Here is a 27,271-nt window from a genome sequence, read left to right as displayed (position 1 = left end):
GAGAGAGAGAGAGAGCTTTACTGTAGCACAGCAAGTGAGAGAGTGAGAGAGAGAGAGAGAGAGAGAGAGAGAGAACACCAGGCAGGCGCGGAGCATGCACAGCACAGGGGAAAAAGGGACTCCATTTTGGAAAGATTCAGGATCCCTTGGAAACAGTGCCCCCCTGTCCGACTGCAGGTAAGAGACCTCAGGAAACCCCCTTCTTTCCCGGGATGTTAGCTGCAGACTGAGCCAAGGGCTGTGGGGGAATGGCCTGTACTTGTGCATGCGTGCCAGGGCTACGTGGGTGGGGTGGTGTGGGGTGGGCTGGGCTGGTGGAGAGGGGTGTTTTCATAAGGCAGGGGGGGTGTGGGGGGGGTTGTGTTATTATATTATTATATGTCAGGTGCTGTCGGAGTTTCCTACTCAGAGTAATACAGGTACGTTGCTGTGCCAGTCAAGGGTTCGTGATGCCCCTGTGTTGATGCCAAGGGGAGATGGGGTATCTAGGGTTGGGCAGAAAGCTTTCCTCGACGGCAGCGCTGGCGTTTGACCAGGACTTTGAGGAGCGTTTAGTTTTAATAACGGAAAGAAAAAAAAAAGAAAATGCATGCAAAAAGTTCGCTTTACTTCCCGGAATGTTAATTGATTAGATATTTTTGAGTAAAAAAAAAAAATAAATAAATAAATAAATAAATAAATAAATAAATAAATAAATAATAAATTGGCAGTACTTTTAGAATAAACCGACTATCCCAGAATGTTAACTCGGCCGCCCAGAAAAAAATAAATAAATAAAAAAATAAAGCTGCAGGGTAAAACATGTGAACAGTCTGGCCAACAACAACTGTGCAACATCCCTGACAGGCAAAGCAGCACACAGAGATAATTCATATTATACGAGCTGAAGAAGGGCGAACCTTGCCGTTTTTTCTGACACACCTTCTAGTGTTTCGCCTCTGTGTATCAGCTCTCTGACTGGGAGGGATTTTTCCCTGGAAGGATTTTTAAAGCGCTGTCGATTACCCCTGGGGCTGTGCCAGTAAGTACCAAGCATGCGATGGCTCTGTGTAACCAATCGTCTCTAGTCTCTAAGCGCAATCTGGTTTCGTTTTTTTTTGGGGGGGGGAGGGGGGGGACGGGACTGGATTTGCCTCTTAATATATGTTTTTTTTGTTGGGTCCCATTGATTTTTATCTTCAAAGGTTAGTTTGTTGTTTTTTTTTTTTTGTTTTTTTTTTGCTATGTCTTTTAATTGGATGATTTGCAATTGTTCATAGTAGTTTCACATTCCAGGAGCGCTGTGAAATGGGGATTGCCTCATTCCAGGATGTCATGTGAGACACCTCCTTTATAAAAGTGTAATAATCACAGAACAGAGAAGCATTTTGCAAATCACAGGGAAATCATGTTTAAAGAGCAGCCCATAAGCACGCTATATATACATACAGAGCACAGCACTGTGAAGCATGGTAAAAGCATGGTAATAACGACTTTTTAATTGTTAAAAGGTCAAAGGATTATATCTAGATCTATCTATCTATCTATATATATATATATATATATATACTTTTTTTTTAAATGTCTCAATCCTAAAATTCTAGGTGATGCAAAACTTTTGGCCAGAGCTGTATTTGCCTTTAAATGAAGGCATGCATTCACCAGAACTTAATAAGGGAAAAAGAGAAACACAGACCTAGAAAATAAAACCTACGTAGTACATACAAACCAACCTAGCCTTATAACTGCAATAATAACCTCCGCATGGCCATTGCTGTCAATAGCAGGCAACACCCTCCTATTTCGTGTATTATTGCTTCATTAACATTGACAGCTGCTGACCTACATCAGTTGTTAGCTGAGAAAAAGCACTTACACAATGAACCTGATAATTTAATGCAGGCTTTACTTAACTGAGTCACTTATTATTATTATTATTATTATTATTATTATTATTATTATTATTATTATTATTATTATTATTATTAATATTATTATTATTATTATTATTATTATTATTATCTCCCCAGGGCAGACATTTAAATGAAACTTCTCCTTGATACACACAGTATGATTAAAATAGAACATACCTGCAACTTTTAACATGTTTTGCAGTAGCTCTAACCACTAGAGCCACACTGCCTCCCTCCCGCCCAGTCCCTCCTCAGCTCAACTAGAGCCACACTGCCTCCCTCCCTCCCAGTCCCTCCTCAGCTCCACTAGAGCCACACTGCTTCCCTCCCTCCCAGTCCCTTCTCAGCTCTAACCACTAGAGCCACACTGCCTCCCTCCCTCCCAGTCCCTCCTCAGCTCTAACCACTAGAGCCACACTGCTTCCCTCCCTCCCAGCCCCTTCTCAGCTTTAACCACTAGAGCCACACTGCTTCCCTCCCTCCCAGTCCCTCCTCAGTTCTAACCACTAGAGCCACACTGCCTCCCTCCCTCCCAGTCCCTCCTCAGCTCTAACCACTAGAGCCACACTGCTTCCCTCCCTCCCAGCCCCTTCTCAGCTTTAACCACTAGAGCCACACTGCTTCCCTCCCTCCCAGTCCCTCCTCAGCTCTGAGCTCTAGAGCCACACTGCTTCCCTCCCTCCCAGTCCCTCCTCAGCTCTGAGCTCTAGAGCCACACTGCTTCCCTCCCTCCCAGTCCCTCCTTAGCTCTGAGCTCTAGAGCCACACTGCTTCCCTCCCTCCCAGTCCCTCCTCAGCTCCACTAGAGCCACACTGCTTCCCTCCCTCCCAGTCCCTCCTCAGCTCCACTAGAGCCACACTGCTTCCCTCCCTCCCAGTCCCTCCTCAGCTCCACTAGAGCCACACTGCCTCCCTCCCTCCCAGTCCCTCCTCAGCTCCACTAGAGCCACACTGCCTCCCTCCCTCCCAGTCCCTCCTCAGCTCCACTAGAGCCACACTGCCTCCCTCCCTCCCAGTCCCTTGTCTTTACCTTCACACTGCTGGTTTCTGCCTGCTCGAGGGAGGCGCTCCAGACTCCTGTTGTGTTTGTGTTTCCTCTGGCTCCTCTCCAGCTCATCCATCTGTTTGGCACTCATTTGGTTCTCCTGACGTAGATTAGTATTTCCTTTATGAAATCTTTTTTTAAAAAAAATTTTTTTCACCTTCTGTGTACGGTATGCGCGAGTGGCTGCCTCGGGAGCTAATTAATTTAATTTAGCCTTTTTAAAAATGTATTTATTTACTTTTTCAGTCAAACCTGCCAGAAACTTCACACACTCGCAAAGAGTCCTCAGCCCTTACAGAAAAAAAAAATAATAATAAATCTGTCAGGTGTCTGTTGTAATTCCAGTGAACCCTTTACTTCAATCATTGGCAGCCAACACAATGTTTTCGGAACAAATATTGCACAGTGGCCTTGATACCGTGACACATGCTGGTATGCTACCATGGCCCTGCGTGTTTATACAATGCATTTACTGTAGTTTATCATGGTTTACCATGTTAACAATATGCTTTACTATACCTATCTGCTTTACAATGCTTCCCTAAGCTTTACCATACCTCTCTGTGCTTTACAATGCTTCCCTATGCTTTACCATACCTATCTGTGCTTTACAATGCTTCCCTATGCTTTACCAGACCTCTCTGTGTTTTACAATGCTTCCCTATGCTTTACCAGACCTCTCTGTGCTTTACAATGCTTCCCTATGCTTTACCATACCTCTCTGTGCTTTACAATGCTTCCCTGTGCTTTACCATACCTCTCTGTACTTTACAATGCTTCCCTGTGCTTTACCATGCTTTCACTATGCTTTATCACACTTTGCTGTACTTTTACTACAGGAAACATTTATAAGGGTAGCAGCAAAAGATATCGTCACCAGACTGAGAAATGAGAAGAACCACAGGCACTTCATGCAACGCTTTACCTGCAATGAAAAAAACAAAGCAGTCCAAATTTAGTCTGGATGCATCACGCTTGTAGTTGCCCGGTTCTGTCACTCTGTCATGCTTCGTGTCTTAGTGTCTATTGTATATATATATATATATATATATATATATATATTTTAAAACAGCCAGTGCTATGAGTGCCTCTGCTTTGTTTCAGAGCCGCTCGGAGCCAGCTCTGAATGGGGCCGACATCACTTCCTGTGCGGAAAGACCCTCGCGACAGGACCAGCACTCCACACTGAAGCACTTCCAGGTCAGGGGGCTCCTTCGAATGTTAATCACTGAACTCCATGGGGTCTGCAGCTCTGGCCAAAAGTTTAGCATCTCCCTCTATATCGAATGAACTCCTTCATAAAGTCGAATGAAACTTGCTGAATAATGTGAACATATTGAATCGCACACCGCTTTGTATAGTTTTACTTTCCAGACCCTGAACGAAAAACTGACAAAAAAATGCGACATTTCCAAATCTAACACAAAATACTACTGTACTACTATTATGGCTTCCGGTGTAGACTTCTGCGAGATCATTTTGCAGTTCCTTTGATTACATGATGTTAAATAAAAGATCTAAAGTATGTTCATATACAGTACTGTGCAAAAGTTTTAGGCAGGTGTGAAAAAATGCTGTAAAGTAAGAATGCTTTCAAAAATAGACATGTTAATAGATTATATTTATCAATTAACTAAATGCAAAGTGAGTGAACAGAAGAAAAATCTAAATCAAATCCATATTTGGTGTGACCACCCTTTGCCTTCAAAACAGCATCAATTCTTCTAGGTACACTTGCACAAAGTCAGGGATTTTGTAGGCATATAGTCAGGTGTATGATTAAACAATTATACCAAACAGGTGCTAATGATCATCAATTCAATATGTAGGTTGAAACACAATCATTAACTGAAACAGAAATAGCTGTGTAGGAGGAATAAAACTGGGTGAGGAACAGCCAAACTCAGCTAACAAGGTGAGGTTGCTGAAGACAGTTTACTGTCAAAAGTCATACACCATGGCAAGACTGAGCACAGCAACAAGACACAAGGTAGTTATACTGCATCAGCAAGGTCTCTCCCAGGCAGAAATTTCAAGGCAGACAGGGGTTTTCAGATGTGCTGTCCAAGCTCTTTTGAAGAAGCACAAAGAAACGGGCAACGTTGAGGACCGTAGACGCAGTGGTCGGCCAAGGAAACTTACTGCAGCAGATGAAAGACACATCATGCTTACTTCCCTTCGCAATTGGAAGATGTCCAGCAGTGCCATCAGCTCAGAACTGGCAGAAAACAGTGGGACCCTGGTACACCCATCTACTGTCTGGAGAAGTCTGGTCAGAAGTGGCCTTCATGGAAGACTTGCAGCCAAAAAGCCACACCTCCGACGTGGAAACAAGGCCAAGCGACTCAACTATGCACGAAAACACAGGAACTGGGGTGCAGAAAAATGGCAGCAGGTGCTCTGGACTGATGAGTCAAAATGTGAAATATTTGGCTGTAGCAGAAGGCAATTTGTTCGCCGAAGGGCTGGAGAGCAGTACACGAATGAGTGTCTGCAGGCAACAGTGAAGCATGGTGGAGGTTCCTTGCAAGTTTGGGGCTGCATTTCTGCAAATGGAGTTGGGGATTTGGTCAGAATTAATGGTCTCCTCAATGCTGAGAAGTACAGGCAGATACTTATCCATCATGCAATACCATCAGGGAGGCATCTGATTGGCCCCAAATTTATTCTGCAGCATGACAACGACCCCAAACATACAGCGAAAATCATTAAGAACTATCTTCAGCGTAAAGAAGAACAAGGAGTCCTGGAAGTGATGGTATGGCCCCCACAGAGCCCTGATCTCAACATCATCCAGTCTGTCTGGGATTACATGAAGAGAGAGAAGCAACTGAGGCTGCCTAAATCCACAGAAGAACTGTGGTTAGTTCTCCAAGATGTTTGTGCCAACCTACCTGCCGAGTTCCTTCAAAAACTTTGTGCAAGTGTACCTAGAAGAATTGATGCTGTTTTGAAGGCAAAGGGTGGTCACACCAAATATAGATTTGATGTAGATTTTTCTTCTGTTCACTCACTTTGCATTTTGTTAACTGATAAATATAAACTATTAACATGTCTATTTTTGAAAGCATTCTTACTTTACAGCATTTTTTCACACCTGCCTAAAACTTTTGCACAGTACTGTAGTTTTTTTTTTTTTTTTTTCAGTCCTAAAAATCTAGGTGATGCAAAACTTTTGGCCAGTTGAAGGCACACAATAGAATTCAGTGCCTGTTGTTCAAAACGGTTTCTTCTTAAAATACATTTTTGAGAGCGACTCGAGTATCACGAGGAGGAAACTGACCATTTGGACGACCGGATCCGACCGGTCAGTAAATTTTAAGCCCTGTTGTTTCCTGCACCTCCTCGTTGCTAAAAAAAAAGAAAGTTAGCTTAAAAATGGTTAAATCATGAAATAAGACACCCTCTCTGGCATTTCACATCATTTTACAGACAGAAACAAACTAGAGAGGGTTGGTTTTCATGATTAAAATCTCGGATTTGAATAATTTCGGGTCGATCTGTCATTGCCTGGCTCAATTAAATAGTGGACACTGAGTCCCATATAAAGTAAAAGCACAGCACTCTGAAATAGTGCAAAAGCATAAGTAAGCATTGCAAAGCACATTCAAAAAAACAAAAAAAAAACATGCCAAACCATGGTAAGCTATAGTAAACGAATACTACAACCAGGGCAAACTTTTATAAAAGGGGTTTATAAGTTTAGATATCAGAGTTTGTGTGTCCTGCACTTTTTGGTGCAACTTGAACATTAAACATCACAGTGCTGCTGTATTCAGCTTATGTGGATAGGGTAGAAGTCTCACCCGAGTCTGTAGGGTTACTGTTAGAAATCGTTCATGCAGCTACAAGGAAGGCACAAAATTTGTATCACAATTTATTTTGCTCCTTCATGAGGGGAGCTCTGAACCCCAGGACTGGGTGCAGCATCAGCAGCAGCAGCAGGGCTAGTGTGAGTTTGTAACCCTGCTCAAACTCCTGGCTCCTGATCATTTCAATATTAATAATAATAACAGACTTCATTGAGGGGAGCTCTGAACCCCAGGACTGGGTGCAGCAGCAGCAGCAGCAGGGCTAGTGTGAGTTTGTAACCCTGCTCAAACTCCTGGCTCCTGATCATTTCAATATTAATAATAATAACAGACTTCATTGAGGGGAGCTCTGAACCCCAGGACTGGGTGCAGCTACAGCAGCAGCAGCAGGGCTAGTGTGAGTTTGTAACCCTGCCCAAACTCCTGCCTCCTGACCATTTCAATATTAATAATAATAACAGACTTCATTGAGGGGAGCTGTGAACCCCAGGACTGGGTGCAGCAGCCTTAGAATAACATTATAACAGTTTGATTTTCCTTTCACAAAAAATGCTGCAAGCTGTATTTAGGTCTAAAGATAAATGTAGCCTTCTGTCCCTTATAAAATAACCCTTGGTAAATACAGTGTGTGCTTTTTGCCCCCATGGACCGCTATGTAGCAGGTAGGCTTGCTCGATACCAGGAGGTTCAAATCCCGGCTCAGCCACTGACTCCCTGTGTGTGTGTGACCCTGAGCAAGTCACTGAGACGCAAAACAAACGAGCTCCTATTGCAATGACTCTGCAGCAGCAGTTGTGATGCATAGTTCACTCCCTAGTCTCTGTATGTGGCTTTGCTAAATTACGAATTAATAATAATAATAATAATAATAATAATAATAATAATAATAATAATAATAATGCTGTATGAGTTATTAAATATCTCCTAACCCTTAATAGAGCTCAGTAGATCTACTAAGTGCTGCTAATTAGTAGACATTTACAGCATACCTATTAAAGTTGGTCTTAAAACTGCCTTCTAACGAGTAGACTTATCATCTATAACTATTAAACACCCAATCGTGCTGGACTTGACATTGAAAAAGACTTCTAGTGGAAACATTTGTCATTAACTAGTAAAGTATTATCTAGTCAGTTTACAGCCCAATCTATCGAGCACGCTTAAACCCAGTTTTCTGTAGTTTTTTTTGTTCTATTTTTTTTTTCTTCCGATTTTACAATCTGGGAGGCTGGCAGGCTGCAGACCACCTCCTTCCAAAACTGAACAAAGTTGATCCAAAAAAAAAGCAAGAGAGAGAGAGAGAGAGAGAGAGGTCAGGGGGAAACACAGAATCCAAAAGTGGTTTCCATGGCAATGTGTTAGCAGTCTCCGGTTTACAGAGAGAGAGGGAGAGAGAGAGAGAGAGAGAGAGACTGCAGTGTACTGGGAGAGAAAGACAACAACACGCATACAAAAAAGTCAAGACTGAAAAGGCTCGAGAAAATTCCAGCCCCCCCCCCCCCTCTCTCTCCCCCCCCTTGCTCTGTAGTGGCGCAGCTCTCTCTGTCTCTCTCACACTCTAGTGAAACCCAGCTACTGGTTTTTCATTTGAGTTGGGGGGAGGTGGGGGCTATACGAGGGGAGTTTCACTGGACAGCCTGATTGTTTAACCCTTGTCTATACCTCATGCCTGCATTAAAGCTACAGGGTGTCGCCCAGCTCAGGCTGTTCAGTTTTTCAATTCACAATCATGAGGCTGCATCGCAGGGCACACAGCCACACGGAAACAATCAGACAAAACGTCTTGCTTTGAAACAGCGAAACGGGAAGAAGGGAAAACGTTGAAAAATAAATACTGTAAATTAGAGATTTAAAGTGCTTATCAATAACGGCGCTGTTTATAAAGTGGAATAAAGCATAGCTAGTCCCCTCCTCAGCTCTAACCACTAGAGCCACACTGCTTCCCTCCCTCCCAGTCCCTCCTCAGCTCCACTAGAGCCACACTGCTTCCCTCCCTCCCAGTCCCTCCTCAGCTCCACTAGAGCCACACTGCTTCCCTCCCTCCCAGTCCCTCCTCAGCTCCACTAGAGCCACACTGCTTCCCTCCCTCCCAGTCCCTCCTCAGCTCCACTAGAGCCACGCTGCTTCCCTCCCTCCTGCTTTATATTTTTATTGCAGCAAATGAGACTGGGCTGTTCATGCAGCAGGAACATTAGAAGCTATAAATGACGTCATCAAACTCTGTCACAGTTTAGGAAGCTGTAGCTATGTCACACAGAACAAAAACAAACAAACAAACAAACAAACAAACAAAAAACAAAAAAACTCGACATTTGGAAACACAAAAAAAAACAAAAAAAACCTGCAACGACAAACGCTTTGGCTAAAAGTCTTGTCAAAACGTAGTGCCGTGGGAGTGTGTTCAGTTAAAATGCTTCTGTAAAGTGAGCAGCCTGTCTAGATTTCACTACCCTTCGAGGAAAGCAAAGTCTAGCTTCTGTAGTCCTTCCTCCTTCCTAGTTCTCTCATTTCGGTAAAAGCAGTGCACTCCCTCCCCTCACTGTTTGTTTCCCTCCCACACTCCAGATGACAGGCATTCTTCTCTCTCTTCACTAACTCCACTTTAGGATGTGACTCATCTTTCCATTCTATCCCTGCTTCCCCTCTTGCCTCTAGATTAAAAGACTGCATTCTTCTTTCATCTCTCTCTCTCTCTCTCTCTCTCTCTCTCTCTCTCTCTCTCTCTCTAATTTGAGGAGCAGTGCATCCCTTCTCTGCTCTGTCTCTCTGTCTAATTTAGGGAATGGTGCATCCCTCTCTCTCTCTCTCTCCCGCTACTCTCTCTCTCTCTCTCTCTCTCTGTTAGGCTGAGCTGGCATCGTTCCTGTTTGTTTTCAGCCATTTTGGGCTGCAGACACTGAAAGAAACTGCTAAATGGCTGCCTCTCTCCTCTGAGGCCGGAGATCTCGTTCCTCCTGCAACTCTTCCACCGAGCAGAAAAAAAAAATATTTTTTTCAGTCAGTCAGCCTCTCAGTCAGTCAGTCAGTCAGGCGGTCGGTTAGTTCTCACTGTACTGTGCGTTCCTCTATTAGGATAACGACAGGAGTATCTGAGATGCTGCTTCAGCTAAAGCAAGGTACGTAGTCTTGCTGTTTACCCACTTGCTGCTACAGAGAAGAGACAGGGTTCAGCCGTGGGCCTGGTCTGATTTGACTAAACAAACACACATTTGTAACAGGGGCTTTTCTTAAATGGTCATGAGGCATCCCTGTGCTTCAAAAGCTGCTGTTGTTTTCATCTTATGTAGGACTGTATATATATATATATATATATATATTTTTTAAAACAATAATTATTATTTTTTTTTTAAATCAAATGGAACATTTTTATTTTTTTAAATCTTAACATGATAGTTATTACATGATCTATCTTGCCCGATTTTATCTTTTCTCATGTTTTGAGTTTAAAATATCTTGTTAAGCATTGCCAAAAAAAACAAAAAAAAAACAGTACTTCGCCGGTAAGTTTAAAAGCCCATTCATAAGACGGTCACCAATACTTGAAATATTTACACTAAGCAAACATATTTTGAACTGCAAAAGGTATTTTGTGAAGATTGTCCTGGACAAAAAAAAAAACAAAAAAAAAAAAAAACAGATTAGTTTCATGAAATATAAACCTCTATTCTTCAAAACTTTACAATAACTTTGTGAACGGGGTCCTTTACCTGTTACCGTGGCAAGAGATACAATTATTATGGTCTGTCCTGTTTGAACCTGGACATCATCGATCGTGTCTGTGCAATCTGAGGATGACACACTGTTACATCACCAGGCTCTGCTCTGAACACACACAGTCAGTCTGCTGTTCTCTTAATTTAAAACTCAGGACGCTGCCAAGGACATTTCTTCCCCAAGCTTTTATGCTCTTTGTTTGTCTCTTACAGGGAGAAAAACAAATATATAATCCGTCTGTTTTGCTTTTTAATATCTGAAAAGAAGTGAAGAATATTACGTCAGGTTTCCTCCGAACAATATTTGCTTCATAAAGTCGAGTGAGACCTGCTGAATAATGTTACGCTAACACATTGAATTACACGCAGCTTTGTAGCTTTCCATATGCTTAATGAAAACAACAAATTAAAATTTCGAAATCTAACATGAAATACAACTATTATGGCTTCCCGTAGACTTTTGCAATATCCTAATAATAATAATAATAATAATAATAATAATAATACTAAAGATTTGTGTTTAGGGATGAGTACAAGTACTCTAAAATTCAAGTACTGTAAATAAAATCCTTACTTGAGTACTCGAAAAAAAAAAATGAATACATTACTTAGCAGCAGCCGATTCAATTAATTTGCAAAGCGATTGCACAATGCGCTGTCTGCAACCAGGAGATGAGGAGCTGAGAAAGTCCATCGTTGCCACTGGCAGCACCAGCGGGGAGAGACGCAGAGAGAGCTGGCGCAACGCCAGCATGAATACAAATGGAAAATCAATAACCTGCTACTTACACTCCTGTCGATGGGCTAGTATTCTGGTACTAGAGTATGTTTTTGCAGTAAAAACTATCTAACCACCTGGGATTGGGAAATTGTGCTGGATTATACAGCTTGCTGGTTTACAGTGGTGTTGGTCATACCTGCAGAAGATAAATGCATCAATTGCAGGAGGCTCGGGGGTGCGGTGGTTAGAGAAAGGGGCTCGATGCCAGGAGGTTCAAATCCCAGCTCAGCCACTGACTCCCTGTGTGTGACCCTGAGCGAGTCACTGAACCTCCTTGTGCTCCATCCTTCAGATGAGACGTCAAACAAACGAGCTCCTATTGGAAGTGACTCTGCAGCAGCCACTGACTCACTGTGTGTGTGACCCTGAGCAAGTCACCGAACCTCCTTGTGCTCCGTCCTTCGGATGAGACGTCAAACAAACAAGCTCCTATTGGAAGTGACTCTGCAGCAGCCACTGACTCACTGTGTGTGTGTGACCCTGAGCGAGTCACTGAACCTCCTTGTGCTCCATCCTTCAGATGAGACGTCAAACAAACGAGCTCCTATTGGAAGTGACTCTGCAGCAGCCACTGACTCACTGTGTGTGTGACCCTGAGCAAGTCACCGAACCTCCTTGTGCTCCGTCCTTCGGATGAGACGTCAAACAAACGAGCTCCTATTGGAAGTGACTCTGCAGCAGCCACTGACTCCCTGTGTGTGTGTGACCCTGAGCAAGTCACTGAACCTCCTTGTGCTCCGTCCTTCGGATGAGACGTCAAACAAATGAGCTCCTATTGGAAGTGACTCTGCAGCAGCCACTGACTCCCTGTGTGTGTGTGACCCTGAGCAAGTCACTGAACCTCCTTGTGCTCCGTCCTTCAGATGAGACATAAAACAAACGAGCTCCTATTGGAAGTGACTCTGCAGCAGCAGCAGCAGCAGCAGTTGTTGTTGATGCAGAGTTCACCCCCCTAGTCTCTGTAAATCGCTTTGGATAAACGCGTCTGCTAAATGACTCATTAATAACAACAACAACATAAAAAAAAACAATGCTACAGAACATACAGTAGAAGTACTGTCCGGTACTGTTATTCTGCACTTCCACAAATTTCTCCCTGTCTTCTGCGGATTAAACTTTGAATCTGCAGGCTGTTCTTATTTGTTTGGCATTGACTGGTGTTTTGTTGTGTTCATGTACTGGTGGTAGAATATTTCTTTTATTTTTTATTTTTTAGGAGTTTTATCATCAATTTTATTCTACACAGGTCTCGCACCATAACCTAATCTTATTATACGAGAGTCTTGCGCCACCACAGCGTGTAGTAAGACTGTGAAACACAGACGTTTATGGGGAAATTATCGTTCACCAGGTATAATATTAATAATAATAATAATAATAATAATAATAATAATAATAATAATAATAATAATAATACGCAGAAATAGTCTAGGAAAAAAAACAGAGCTCCCAAGAAACACATCATGGAAAACTGGCTGAGATGAATACAGAACGACCTCACAAGAGAGAGTGGAGATCTGTTCAAACAGACTTTGTTTTTGAAGACGAGTGAAGGGGGGGGTGGGGGGTGTAATGGATCTTTCCGGCAGTGAGTGTGTGTGTGAGCGTGAGTCTGTAAGTGTGTGTGTGTGTCTCTGTGTAGGCATGAATCTGTGTTTGTGTGCGGGAGTCTGTAAGTGTGTGTGTGAGTCTGTGTGCGTGTGTGTGTGTGTGTGTGTGTGTGTGAGAGAGAGAGACAGCATGAGTCTGTGTGTGTGTGTGTGTGTGTTTCCACACAGGACTGATCCTCCTCTACAATAACAGTGCTGACCTAGTTTTCTCTTGTTAGGGGCTTCGGAGCGAGGCGCTGGAATTTTACAGAGTCCTGCTTACTGTGTTCGGCAGAAAAGGGGAAGCAGATTAGAGAGGCAGGCAGGCAGGCAGCGGAATAAGAAAATCAGGCTTTTTATTTTCTGTGGGAAGTATCCATCCAATGCATTCCTCTCTGACCACACTGCACCACACAGTACAATGCAATACAATACAACAGAGAGACAGCTGTTCAGACAGTTAAGCTGTAACGTCCTTAGTTTTTGGCAAAAGATCCCAACCTCCCTAAAATAATGCGGCTAATTCTATAGGGTGAGGCAAAACTTTTGGCCGTAGCTGTTGTTCCCCTTTTCTTCACTTGAATTTGTATTTTAATTGCAGATTCTACAAGTTCCGCGCAACAGTTTTGGGAAGCTCAGATTGCTATTCCTGATATCGTCTTGCTGTGCTTGCTGTGTCAGACTCACGCCCATGATAGGGAGGATTTTGGTTATCATCACTTCCGTTCATATTGTTAAAACAGACTGTGGATCTATCGCTCTCGAAATCCCTGTGTTTCCACCCCACTTATTAATAACCCGCCAATTAACTTCACTAAAATAAAAATAAAAATAAACAACATCGTGAAAAACGAGGTCCGCAAAAAGGTTATTAAAAGTTATTAAAATAGAATCATGTGGCAGCTGGATACAAGTCAGAAATTATTATTATTATTATTATTTTTTTAATGACGAGTCATCTCAAGCTGGTAGCTGTTGGGGGTCTGTGTGAAACTAGTTCTGCTGGCCTTGGCTCAGATCAAGTGTCCACATCAGAAGAAACACCATCCCACTGGCAGCAACGGTTTGTAAGGAGTCTTCACGATGGACCAAGGACCAGCCACTGACCCTCCAAGCCACTGACCCTCCGGCTGACTGAGGCACACTGATCTAAGGTGTAAGCAGGGTTGTGGAGACTCGCACTGGCTCTGCGCATGCTACATCTCTCAGTGAGCTACAGCTTAGCTTGTTATTATTTATTTCTTAGCAGATGTCCTTATCCAGGGCGACTTACAATTGTTACAAGATATCACATTATTTTTACATACAATTACCCATTTTATACAGTTGGGTTTTTACTGGAGCAATCTAGGTAAAGTACCTTGCTCAAGGGTACAGCAGCAGTGTCCCCCACCTGGGATTGAACCCATGCCCCTCCGGTCAAGAATCCAGAGCCCTAACCACTACTCCACACTGCAACCCTGTTTTAAATAGTTTAACTGAACCAATTAAACCTCCATCCAGACACTAAATAAGTCAATATTTTGGATTTCACTCCGTTAACCTGGGAGTGATGAACGGCCTTTCACACATCGATTGGCCACCTTTGTGCCAGTGCCACCAATAAATACAACCACCTTAATAACTTTGAAAAAGTATTATGAATAATTATTCTGAATTGGGAGGCTTGGTGGTCCAGTGGCTAAAGGAAATGGCTTGTGAACAGGAGGTTCCCGGTTCTAATCCCCGCTCAGCCACTGACTCCCTGTGTGTGCGAACCTGAGCAAGTCACTTAACTGTGCCTCGGATGAGACGCAAAACCGAGGTCATGTTGTAAGTGACTCTGCAGCAGCAGCAGCAGTTGTTGATGAAGCATAATTCACCCCCTAGTCTCTGTAAGTCGCTTTGGATAAAAACGTCTCATAATAATTATTTCTGTTATTTATTTTTTTTTTAATTGGCAGGTTTCGGGGCAACAACATGGTGTCCATGGCAGAGGCCTTGGACTCTGGCCACCCCAGCGCCCTCCTCTCGCACCTGAACAACCAGCGCACGTGTGGCGGACTGTTCTGTGACATCACACTCATCGTGGGGGAATCCAAGTTCAGGGCTCACCAGAACATCCTGTCTGCCTGCAGCCTGTACTTCAAAGAGCTGCTCTCCTCCTCCTCCTCCTCTCCTCTTCCTCCTCCTCGTCACGCCCCCCTCCACAGCGAGCGAGTTCTTGAGTTGCCAGAGCTGAAGCCAGATATTTTCGCGGACGTCTTGGATTACATATACACCTCCAGGGTCTACCTCCGCGGTTTCAAGCGTACCAAGGAGCTTGCCAAAGCCGGGAAGAGGCTGGGGATCCCGTTCCTGGAGAACATAGCGGAGGAACAGGGAAGCAAATCCAGCAAGATAGGCATCAAAGCAGCCGGCGATACGACCACAACAGCTCAGCCCTCGGACCTCCCCTGCAACTTTACACCAAGGTTTCTCGGGGGAAACGAGCAGCAAGTGTCTTCATACGCCGGGCCGGAGGACTCCGCAAGCGCACAGTGGAGGATGGCGGCCTCAGCATCAGTGCAGCAACTCAACCCCAGGGCTGGGCTTCAATCTCCGTCTCCAGTGGACCTGACGGCCCCAGCCAGGAAGGACTCTGAGTCGCACCAATCTTCTTCCCCCATTGCTCAGTTCCAAAGTGTTTCACATTTACTTCCCCCCCAGGGCACTGTACCGACTTTTCCCGCCACGGGCCTTCAGCCCTTGCCTCCAGAGACAACCACTCCCAGGACAGCGAGAGACACAGGCCGCAGCCCCGCAGCCGCAAGCTACGCTGAAAACTTCGATTCCGAACGGTCTACCGCAGAAACGGCTAAGATACTGTTCACTCTGCGCACAGCTGCATTCAAAGGAATGGGTAATAACAGCGAAACGGCGGTCCGAAAAGCTGCCGATGACGCCGCGTCCGAAGACGGATTCACCACTGCAAATTCAACATCAGAAGGGCTGCTGCTGCTGCCGCCACCCGAGCATCTCGGCCCAACCCGTCCTTCTGTAAAGGGGTTCCTCTGCAGGGTGTGTAAGCGGTCTTTCAGCTCGGCCTCTTCCCTGAGCACTCACCTGAAACTGCACAGGGCCGAGAGGGCGCTGTCCTGCAGGCACTGCGGCAGAGCGTTCATCCACAACAAGAGGCTGCAGTCCCACGAGGCCGTCTGCAGAGAGGCGCCACAGAAGGGATCGCCGGCTCCACTGGCGGCGGGCAGACCCAAGAAGCTCCTCCAAAGCTGCGAGCAAGGGGAAGAAGGGGAGGAGGAAACTGGGGAAGAGAAGGAGGAAGAGGAGGAGGAGGAGGAGGAGAGGAATCCTGAGCCAGAACCGTCAGGTGCCAAGTCTTCCACCAACAAGAAGGGACGTGGTATTCCGGTACGCCCCCGGAGCTTCCAGAGGATGGACCTGCTTGCGGAGGAGGACCACTTCGTGAAAGTGGTGGACGGCCACATTATCTACTTCTGCACGGTCTGCGAACGCTCCTACATGACTCTGTCAAGCCTCAAGCGACACTCCAACGTGCACTCCTGGCGCAGGAAGTACCCGTGCCGATACTGCGAGAAGGTGTTCGCCCTGGCAGAGTACCGGACCAAGCACGAGGTGTGGCACACTGGGGAGAGGCGCTACCAGTGCATCTTCTGCTGGGAGGCCTTCGTCACTTACTACAACCTCAAGACACACCAGAAGTCTTCCCACGGCATCAACCCTGGCCTGATCAGCAGTGAGAAGACAGCCAACGGTGGCTACAAGCAGAAACTAAATGCCCTCAAACTCTACCGCTTGTTGCCCATGAGATCCCAGAAAAGGGCTTACAAAACATACAGCCAGGCCCTTTCTGAAAGCATTCTGCCTTCTCTGACAGCGCCTTTGGACAATGGGCTTCCTGAGTCTCCGGGTTCTGAGGGGTTATGCTCTCTGGGTCTGCACCCGGGGGGTGCTGGGGATTATATATTTCCGGCACCGCTGGACCCTGCCACTTTGGAACAAGGGGAAATAACAAACCCCACCGGTCCACACAACCAGTCTAGTCCTGCTATGCATGGGATAAGGGAGGGGGAGATGGTCGAGGAAGCAGCAAAAAGCCTGCTGGAAAGCAGAACAGGTTTTCCAAGCGCAGATGGTTCTGTCAACACGGTTATTGCGTACGGTCACCCCAAGCCCTCTGTGATCGTGCATGGCACAGCTGTCTCCTCTGTTATCGTGCACAGCAACCAGGTTGCATCGACGTCCACGAACAACTGCAGCAGCAGCAGCAGCTATCCGAGTCGTCGCCCCTCGTCCGAACCCTCAAAAGTCCCCCCACCCATCAAGAAACAGGTCCTGAAGGAATACATCCAGTCCCAGAAAAGAGCTTCCAGTGAGGAAACAGAAGAAGAAGGGAGGAGAAGCGTAGGGGAAGACAAAAGATCACAGAAACCTTGCAAGAGCTCCGCCAACGGCAACAGCGTTACCTATGTGGCCAAGCCGGCGTACGTGGGAGCGTCTTCAGAGACCAGAGGCGGCGCCCCCTTGTGCCAGATCACTGTGCGCATCGGGGAGGAAGCCATCGTGAAGAGGAGCATCTCTGAAACGGACCTGATGAGGGACAAGGGTCCCCCTGCCAACAAGACCAAAAGAATGGACCCTCAGCACAAGGAGACGAACCAGCACCAGTACCAGCACCAACACCACAACAAGGAGACGAACCAGCATCAACACCAACACCAACACCTGCACCGCAACAAGGAGACAAACCAGCACCAACGCCAACACCTACATCTGCACCGCAACAAGGAGACAAACCAGGACCAACGCCAACACCTACACCACAACAAGGGGGCTGAACCAGAGAAGAATAAGAAGTGTAAAGCGAGCAGATTGAGGGAATACAATTTCCGCAGGGAGGTGAGGGAGGAGGAGAGTGACCAGGACGCTGAGGACAACCTCTGGCGGCCTTACTACACCTATAAGCCCAAGAGGAAGACCCTGCACGTTCAGAAAGTAAAAAAATCCAGCTGGAGGCGGAAACTCCGATACAAGCGCTCGCTGCGGCTGATGAAGAGGGCGGAAAAGCTCTTGGGCCGAAGCTTAGACGAGGGCGGCGACTGCAAGTCAAGCGCCGGTCTTCAGGATGAGCAAGGAGCGCCCGAAGAGGAGGAGGAGGAGGAGGAGCAGGAGAAGTGCCAGATCTGTGAAGAAACCTTCCCGGATTTCCTCTCTCTGGAGAAACACGAGAGGAACCATCGGACGGGCAAGGCCTTCGAATGCCCCACCTGCGGCAGGCAATTTTCCACTGTGAAAAAACTGGACAAGCACGAGCTGACCCACCTGATGGAGTTCGTATGCTTGCGGTGTCAGGAGTCCTTCAGGAACAGGGCGCTCATGGAGGCGCATCAGAAGACGCACCAGGCTGAAAGCGAGAACCGTTTCCCCCCGGAGCGGGCGTTCGTGACCGAATCCAAAGAAACGGGCTACCCAGAGAAAAGTAACCTGCCCCGGCTAGGGAGAAGGCCGTCTGTCCGGCACACCTGCACCTCCTGTTCCAAAGTCTGCAAGACTGTAGCAGCACTGGGGAGGCACATGAAAAGGCACGAGGCAGAGAGAGAAGATTCAACAGAGCCTGGACCTGAACTGTATCCCACAGCAGCAGCAGAAGCAGAAGCAGAAGCAACAGACTTAGACCATGATTTAGAAGCAAACAGAGATCAGGCTAAATCTATCCCTGTTATTAATTACACCACATCAGCAGCAGACGAGACAAGCGAAGGCCTGGCCGAGGTGAGCAGTTACGAGCCTCAATATGACAACCCGGGAAAAACTCAGATTGAGTCTGACCAGGCAACGCCGACACAGCTGTCTGAAATATCTTCCAATAATGAACAAGTAGTCCTGGAAAATCCTGGCTCAAGTCCACTGGGAAGCAAGATTGTTCCCCCACCTGGGAGCCCGGAAGCTGCAGCTCCAGCCAGGGCTGAGGATCCCAGTGGTTCGGTCCAGAGTGTTCTGGTTCTGAACAGCAGAGACTGTTTGGACTCTTGTCAGCAGCAGGAGGCTGTGACGTCTTACAGGGCCATAAGAAGCCCGGTTGGACAGCCTCAGGGACCACTGCTGATAACTGGGACCACAGAACACTGTGAGCCAGGGCTGCGTTCTCAGAGTTATAACCTCCAAGATGAGTGCACAGATCACCAGTGCCATACAGGCAGTGCTACACCAAGACTCAATGGAACTGCAGAGGGAACAGTGAGATCAGATGAAGGAAACAATGCTCAGAACAATTACGAACAGGACACTGGCCCATACAGTTATCAAAGCACTCCGATGATGTCACACGCCGGAAGGGAGGACGATGATGGTCCCCAGAACCTGGTGATGTCACACGCAGGACCAAGCCCTCCTCCTCCTCCGGAGCAAGCCGCGATGTCACGGACGAGAGATGAGGCTTCCGAACGTGGCGAAATGGAATCGCGTGGGCAGGAAGAGCTTCCTGTGCGGGGGATGATGTCGCACGCAGGAATTGAGGCCCCTCTGTCTGCACAGGAACTGATGATGTCCCACCTAGCTAGAGAAGCTCTTCCTGCACCAGATCTGATGAGAACGCACATGGGAAGGGCTGCGGCTCCACAAGAACTGATGATGTCACGTAACGGGAGGTCGGAGGGGCTGGCAATGATGATGATGAGGGCGCCTCAGAAAGAGGAAAAGCCCCCGGCTACAGAATTCACTACGACTCAAACCACTGCAGGCACCGCTAACACTGCCACTGCTGCTGCACATGGACGTCTCATGCCACAGACCACCACTTCCAACAAGTGCCCCCATAAAAGGATCAAATCGCCAAGCCTGGGTGCAAACACTCTGGCACAAGAACTGCTGAAGCCTCACTTGGGGCCTAACGCGACCGTCCGGGACGTGGCGAGGATGGCGCACGAAGGCCTGATTCCGCAGAACCTGATGATGCACCGCGGAACCGGAGACAGCGTGCGCGCCGAGAACCCGCTCACTCCCCACCAGTCCGAAGAGCTTCAAGACTCTGCTCCGCAGGACCTCCGCATGGCGACGACCTTTCCGGTTCAGGAGTTCCCTCTGCCTCTCCTGGCGCCTGCCGGCTGCCGATCCAGCAAAAAACACCAGGAAAGCCCCCTGCTCTCCTACCCAGCCGCTGCCATGCAGTTTGGCGACCTGGGCAAGATGTCTAGCGGTGATCTCGCAAAGCTGCCTTTTTACCCGGACCCCTACCAACTGCTCTATGGGCCCCAGCTCCTGGCGTACCCTTACAACCTGGCGGCTCTGCCCATGGCTTTGAACATGGTGGTCCCCAATGAAAAAGGGCAGCCTCTCCCATTCCTGCCGACCCTCTTCAGCTACGTGAACCCCTGTACGGGGCTCGTGCAGGAGCCCCACCTGGTAGCTAAATCGAGTAGGAGGGGCGACCACCGCGATGCCGTGAATCAGTAGGTGATGAAGAAGAGGACGGTGGCGGCAGAACTGCGTGCCTTCCTCTTCCTGCCACTGCTGTTCCGCCGCGAGAGACGGCGATCGGGAGTCCTGTCGGTCGACCCAGAGGGTGTTTGCGGTCTCTACCCATTCACACCCGCCACCTCTCTCCGTTTACCTCTCTGCCCTTATTTGTAGTAGTCTGTACAAGGTTTCTGCTCATATAAACTGTCCTTTTGAGGCACCTTATAGTTAACTGGGATTGTGTGTGCTTTTAGTTCAATCTGCTTCTCATAGTGATTGCAAAAATGATTTCATGGCTGTTCAGTTTTTTTTTTTTGTTCTTTTTCCCAGAGAAAGTGAAAGGACTGTAACCCATTGTGTGTCCGACATCTCTATAGTGGGAGAGGTTCATCTTCTGTAGGCAAAAGAAAAAGGGTGTAGTGGCATCAAAATCCTACCTAAATCTCTCTTAGTAGCTTCACTCCATTCAACTGTTTCACCAAGGAAATTGATGGTGGCCAAATACAGGGTCCCAATAAAACAAGGGTAAAATGAAGCAGTCAGATGTGTTTGTCGTAATGGATTGCTACAGAAAACTCAGGCATTTGAATGGCGCGTAGTCTACATTAAGTGAAGAGAGACCGATAAAGCACAGCTGCTCTTCCAAAAGCCTGCTGACAAAAGGTATCAAAAGATGGCGTCTGCTAAAATGATCAATTAGTTTAATAGAGATGCTACCCAACAGATTCCCATTCAGAAACTGTTAGATTTTCACTAGATACCTTATTTATATTATTAACTGATGTTGCACATGTTTGGTTGTTTTTTTTTAAAAAAGAAAAAAAGAAAATGGTTTACAGAAATAAATGCTGTTGGAAGGTTTGCAGACTGCACTAGTTCTAGACAGACTGGAATGTGCCTATTAGGTTTGGAATGGTTCATGACAGGCATTAAGCCTTAAAAACCAAGGAGCCAAAAAAAAAAAAATGCATTCCATAAAAACCGATCTCCAATAATGACAAAAAAATAAATAAAAATTATATTTTCACTCTACGGGAGGCATAGTTAGCACAGAAAAATTAGATATAGTTTGTACTTCAAAGAGTTTTTTTGTTTAATAATAGTTATTTTTTTTAGCTAGGATCCACATCGCAATTTGTACTGTTTCCAAACCGCAAAGGCAGCCGCAGTACGACTGGTATTGGTTCTACCAAATTAAATTAGTTACAAATGTTTATTTCATGTTTGCCAACCAAAAAAAAAAATGCAGTATTGCAGTCCTACTTCGTCAACCAAAAATAAATAATAAATTCACGCCGCAAAAATCTCCAGTTGCGAAGCTGCGAAATGTAGATGCCACAGATATTTCTTGTTTATGGAAAATAGATATTCCCGTCTCAAAAATGTGTGCTTTAAAAGGAGTGCTGACCAAGGTTTTTAAAATCCCTTTTCTCATTAGCACTGGCAGTAGTTCTACCCCTGGTCTTCCCCCTTTTTCTTCTGTTGATTCTGTGCATGTATTTTACGCTTCACTGTGCAACACGCAGAGATCTCAAGGACAGCGCTATAGATGCAACGTGGCTGCAGCTACTCCTGGATACCTAATCACGTCCTGTGCTGTAGGTCAAGCTCACTCCAATGGTGACCTACAGCTAGACACCAGGATGCAGCAGCTTATCGATAGCTTTGTATTTGAAATATGGGAATCACTTTAGTTTAGGTATCCGTTATAAGTGAGCATAAACACACACAAAAAAACACTGGCAAAAGTGTATAACTGTACTGCAAGAGCAGCAAAGCAACCCCATATAATTGGTGAGACAGCCACAGAAAGACAATCAGACCAGAAAAGTATATCTGTTATAACCGATTATAAATAATAGCGACAAAAAACCAAAAACAAACCAATGGCAAGTGTATAATAATAGTTCTTATTTCTAATCACATTCTGTAAGTGTTAATAACATAATTAATAACATGTTTTTAGATGGTTTGTAATCCCTTATAACAGATACCTAAACTAAACTGAAACATTTACATATCCTGATTGAAAAAAAAAAAAAGTGAAGGACCAACTCTCAACACAATAAAAGGGAGACCAATGATTGTAAAAAAACCCCTCAATTTTAAACCCTTGGTTAGGACTCCAGTAGAGGTGTACTAGACAGAAAGTGCCATTTTGTAGTTTTGTAACTTTTAACTCCCCCCCCCCCCCCCCCCCAATTATTCAGATTGAACATTTTTGCGCCCAGGTAAAACGGTTTGAAACTTGTCCGGATATTATTTCATCCTGAATATAAACCCCGTGTCTTGAACTTAGTTTGAATGCACTGGATTCTGAGACTATGTACTGTGGAGCTGTAGCCCCTCTGGCTATTCAAACCAACTTCCAGTTTACCAAAAAAAAAAAAAAAAAAAAAAAGCAAGGCAATTACATGTATTATTTTTTAAATCCTTTTTTGTGGTGTTTAAAACCAGTTAAAGTTGTTTGTGTACTGCTCTGGCCAAAAGTTTAGCATCACCTAGAATTTTAGGATTCAGGCATAATTTTTATATATATATATATATATATATATATATATATATATATATATATATATATGTGAACATAATTTAGATATTTTATTTAACATCTTGTAATCAAAGAAACTACAAAATGATCTCGCAAAAAATCTACCGGAAACCATAATAGTAGTACAGTAGTATTTTGTGTTTTTGAAATGTCACGTTTTTTCATTGTTGTCAGTTTGTCGTGCAGTATCTGGAAAACTTCAAAGCGGTGTGTAATTCAGTATGTTAGCGTTACGTTGTTCAGCAGGTTTCATTCGACTTTATAAAGAGAAATGAGTTCATTCTGGAGGGGGGGAAGCAAAACTTTTGGCCACAGCTGTAGATTTTCTGGTATTACCCAGGATCAAAAAAACGATCAAAAAAAGACTGTGTACTCCTGCACAGAAGCACTACCAGGGTTACAGGGGCGGCCTGTCTCACAGATGTAACTAAAACATATTTAATTTAAATCTTATTTAATATTATTTGCTTTTGTTTGAAACCTATTCGTTTATCTTTGTGTTTACTCCAGGGGGATTCTGTTTTGAACCCAGGAAGGAATTTTCTGTTAACCCGTATAAAAATAAAACAGCCACAACAACAAGAAGAAAAACAAGAACAACTGTTCTTGTTAAGAGTTTTATCATTAAAAATGTTTTTTTTTTATTTTATTTTATGTAAATCTCTTTTGCACTTGCTTCAAAATCGGGCCCCAAAAAATAGTTTGTTGAATTAATGTTTTGATTTCATTCTTGTATGTGTCAATACTGTACTTACTAATAGTTTTTTTTTATTTTAAAACTTTATTTTATGTTTATATATATATATTGTTTTTGTTATATATATATATATATATATATATATATATATATATATATATATATATATATATAACAAGTTTTAAAACTTTTTTTTAAGTATTAGTATGACATATTATATGTTATATATATATATATATATATATATATATGTTATGGTAAAAGTCATTATCTGGCAAATCTTATGCTTCACTGCTAAATGTCAACATTTACCAAGTGAATAGATTGCTTATTGGGAAAGGCACTTGGCTATTCTTGGGATTTACCGGTAAATGTCCACAGTAAAGCGTTATTGTGATTATTTACCACTTTACTTGGTAAATGTCGACATGTACCAGTAAATCTTGACAGCTGCCAATATTCAGACTTTTACAGTAACATGAATTCCCTTTTCCGTTGGGCTCTCTAATGTACATCAGCCACGCAGGCCGCATTCCAGATCTCTGTTTCCGCTGCCCAGCGTTACTCAGATATGTGTTACTAAAGAGTTATATTTACAACCTGCACTACGCTTGTCTTTGAATTCAGATCCTGGAAATTACCTTTTAAGCTCTCGGAATTACAGGCCAAAGCTATGTAAGAAAACAGACCGGCCTTACCCTGCCCTGGTTTTCTTTCTATCATCTACATTGTCAAAATATTCTGGACGGGGAAGCATATTAACGTCGCACAGTGCGCTGAAGCACCATGCAGTAATTCCCGTGCAACGCTAATATTCTTCCCCGCCTCACTTCCTCACAATCAGCTTAGAGTTTGTTTTTTTTTTTCAGTATTGTACAGATCACACATACTGGTATAATAAAGTGAAGTGATTCTAGCCAGCAAACTAATTCCAATACAGGTCTCAAATATCTAGTTTTGAAAGAAACTCATGTTATACGAAACTTTTTTTTAAAAAAAAAACAAGCTATCTGGTACTACACTAGGTTAAAGAAATCTCTGTTTGCATGCCCTGCTTTCAGTTAGGGTTGCACTTGCTTGGTCACCTGGACAGTGAAATTGTCCCCACCCCTTTTTTTCCTGTCATTAACCAACCAGCTGCTTCCCCCTGTTGACTGACATGCTTTGCAGCCAGTAGCATGACGCAGAAGACACTGCTGCGTAGGTGAAATTACCCAGGAAGTGCAAGTGTCACACATCTCCTGAGAATAAGGCATAGCAACTGAGAACTTTCTTTTGAACTTAAAAGTCGGACCAGCCTTCGACTTTTATAAAAGCTGTACAGCGTGTTTCTTTCAAAGCTCCACATTTGAGACCCACGTTGACAGGGGTGCTAAATGGCTAAGACTTTAAGAAATGGTTTTGCATCACCCCCCTATAAAATGAATTAATTTTGCTTCATAAAGTCGAATGAAACCTGCTGAATATTGTTATGTTAACATATTGAATTACAATCAGCTATATAAAGTATCCATTTGAGATTTTCAACCCTAGCTGAGGGAGGGTAGGAGCAGCTCAGAGCAGGTTGGGCAGCGGATACACAGACTGATCCTCAGTAAAAAGGTTCACAGTAGCTGTGAGGGTAGCAGATATAGGCAGGCTTGCTGGTCCAGTGGTTCCCAGTTCGAATCCCCTGAGCAAGTCACTTAACCTCCTTGTGCTCCGTCCTTCGGACGAGAAGTAAAACAAACAAGGTCCTATTGGAAGTGACTCTGCAGCAGCCACTGACTCCCTGTGTGTGTGTGACCCTGAGCAAGTCACTGAACCTCCTTGTGCTCCGTCCTTCAGACGAGACGTCAAACAAACGAGGTCCTATTGGAAGTGACTCTGCAGCAGCAGCAGCTGTGATAAAAGCGTCTGCTAAATGACTAATTCATTAATAATTAATAATAGCACTTCCTACCTGCGACATGCAGCACTTTATGTGGTTCTGATCATTATCTGTTCCAGGAAACACGGTGTCACACTGTTTTTCCTCCCCACTAGCCAAAAAGTATCTGAGAAGGTGTCAGGGTGGGGTGAGGATGGAGGATGAAAACAGCGCACTGTATTGTGTACGTGCATTTATATACTGCATATGTACAGCTCTGGCCAAAAGTTTTGTATCACCCTCTATATAGAATGAACCAATTTTGCTTTAAAAAGTTGAATGAAACCTGCTGAATAATGTTACGTTAGCATATTGAATTGCACACCGCCGTGTTGTAGTTCACCCCCCCCCCCCCCATATACTTAAGGAAAAAAAAAAAAAAAAAAACTAATACAAAAATTAAAAAATGTGACATTTTGAAATCTAACATGAAATACTACTGTATTAGTATTATGGCTTCCGGTATAGACTTTTTGCGTGACAAAAAGTTTGAGAACCACGGTTCTATTGGATGCATGCTGCGGGGGGGGGGGGTGGAATGTCCACTGAGTGGACCCCACACTACTCTCTCTGTCCACTAGAGCAGTGGTTCCCCCAACCCCGGTCCTGGGGGGACCCCCCTGTGTCTGCTGGTTCCAACTGACTTCTCAATTACTTAACTAGACACTTCATTGAACTGATCATTGGCTTAATTACACCTTTTCAGCTCTTTTGAAGAAAAAAAAAAGCTCACAAACTATTTAAAAGATGAAAACAATTATAAAAAGCTCTAATTAAGCAATTGAGAACTCAGTTGCAATGAAAACACAGGGGTTGGGAAACCACTGCACTAGAAGATCCACCATGCAGGTACAGGTGAGGTGCTGGGTGAGTCCGTCGCGATTCTGACCACTAGCGCTGCGTCTGTTCATCTGCTAACCGTCTTGTGTTTATCATAGTTCCTTTCCAGTGTTTGTCTTGCAAAACTGTTGTTCCAAAAAAATAAATAAATAAATAAAAACAAACAAAAACCAAAAAAAAAAAAGCACCCCCAAACTCCTGTCGTATCTCTCTGTCGCAGTACGTTATTTTATACTGAAGTGTAATACTGATGATGTTATTAGAATGGTATATGCTACTACAATGTCGGTAAGTGTTCTTAGAAGTTTTAAAAATCAGAAAACAAAAACCAGTAGAGCAAGCTTGCTTAGAATTAATGACCAGACTTAGTTCGCTATAGAGAGGGGGCTGCAGTCCTGTTGCTCTTGATCAATCTGTGATTGTTAAGATAAAAAAAAAAAGATTGAAATAGCAAAAAGTGTATAATGTTTTTACTTATTCATGTGCACTCTTCTCTCTTTTGTTGGACCGGCATTATTAGGCTTTCAAATAAAACACAATAAAACATTGTTCTGGGGATTAAAAAAAAAAATATCAAAAACTTGTACAGCTGTTTTTATTGATGTATTTATCGATGTATGTATGTATGTATGTATGTGGTGTTTTTTTTTTTTGAACGCTAACAAAAGCTAAAAAATGAATCCCACCGTTTTCGACGGACGTTGGACTTTGAGAAGAAAAAAAAAAAAACCTTTCACTCTACAGAGTCAGAGTTTGGCTGCCTGCCTGGGCTTCTTGTTTACACTGCCATTCTTTTCTTACCCACGTGAGAGAGATAGAGAGATAGAGAGTGAGAGAGAGAGAGAGAGAGAGATGCAGACACAGAAAGAGAGAAGAGAAAGAGACAGAGACGCAGACACAGAGAAGTGAGAGACAGGGTGAGGCACCGACACAAGAGAACGAGAGAGAGAGAGACAGAAAGAGACACGAGAGAGAGACAGAGACAGAAAG

At 44.5% G+C, this 27,271-nt stretch overlaps 2 protein-coding genes across 4 annotated transcripts in view; one reads left to right on the top strand and one right to left on the bottom strand.

Moving 5' to 3' along the window:
* The window catches only part of LOC117967931 (solute carrier family 35 member G3-like), a 33,468-nt gene that overhangs the window by 3,537 nt on the left and 2,660 nt on the right, over positions 1-27,271 (bottom strand). Inside the window, exon 1 of one of the 2 annotated variants that reach the window (XM_059015301.1) lies at positions 2,923-3,361. The exons of the other annotated variant lie outside the window; for it this stretch is intronic. The gene's annotated coding sequence lies outside the window, so the exon portion shown is untranslated. Of the gene's footprint in view, positions 1-2,922; positions 3,362-27,271 lie in introns of those variants that run through there. 2 annotated transcript variants of the gene reach the window in all.
* On the top strand, positions 34-26,465 carry LOC117404438 (zinc finger and BTB domain-containing protein 38). Of its 2 annotated transcripts, XM_059015288.1 has the most exons (3): positions 34-177; positions 4,042-4,137; positions 14,776-26,465. In XM_059015288.1, exon 3 carries the CDS (start codon positions 14,792-14,794, stop codon positions 20,279-20,281), a length of 5,490 nt encoding a protein of 1,829 aa, XP_058871271.1. In that variant the 5' UTR covers positions 34-177; positions 4,042-4,137; positions 14,776-14,791; the 3' UTR covers positions 20,282-26,465. The 2 variants fall into 2 exon arrangements, with proteins under 2 accessions (XP_058871271.1, XP_058871272.1); XM_059015289.1 differs by lacking the exons at positions 34-177; positions 4,042-4,137 and adding an exon at positions 8,271-9,865.

The sequence above is a fragment of the Acipenser ruthenus genome, chromosome 50 (assembly GCF_902713425.1).
Source record: "Acipenser ruthenus chromosome 50, fAciRut3.2 maternal haplotype, whole genome shotgun sequence".
Taxonomy (NCBI): domain Eukaryota; kingdom Metazoa; phylum Chordata; class Actinopteri; order Acipenseriformes; family Acipenseridae; genus Acipenser; species Acipenser ruthenus.
Note: the sequence above shows the minus strand (reverse complement) of the source record. Positions and strands in the feature narration are given on the sequence as shown.

What these genes read in the sequence shown, in the direction of transcription:
- LOC117404438 (XM_059015288.1), top strand. Translation starts at nt 14,792, where the DNA reads ATGGTGTCCATGGCAGAGGCCTTGGACTCTGGCCACCCCAGCGCCCTC.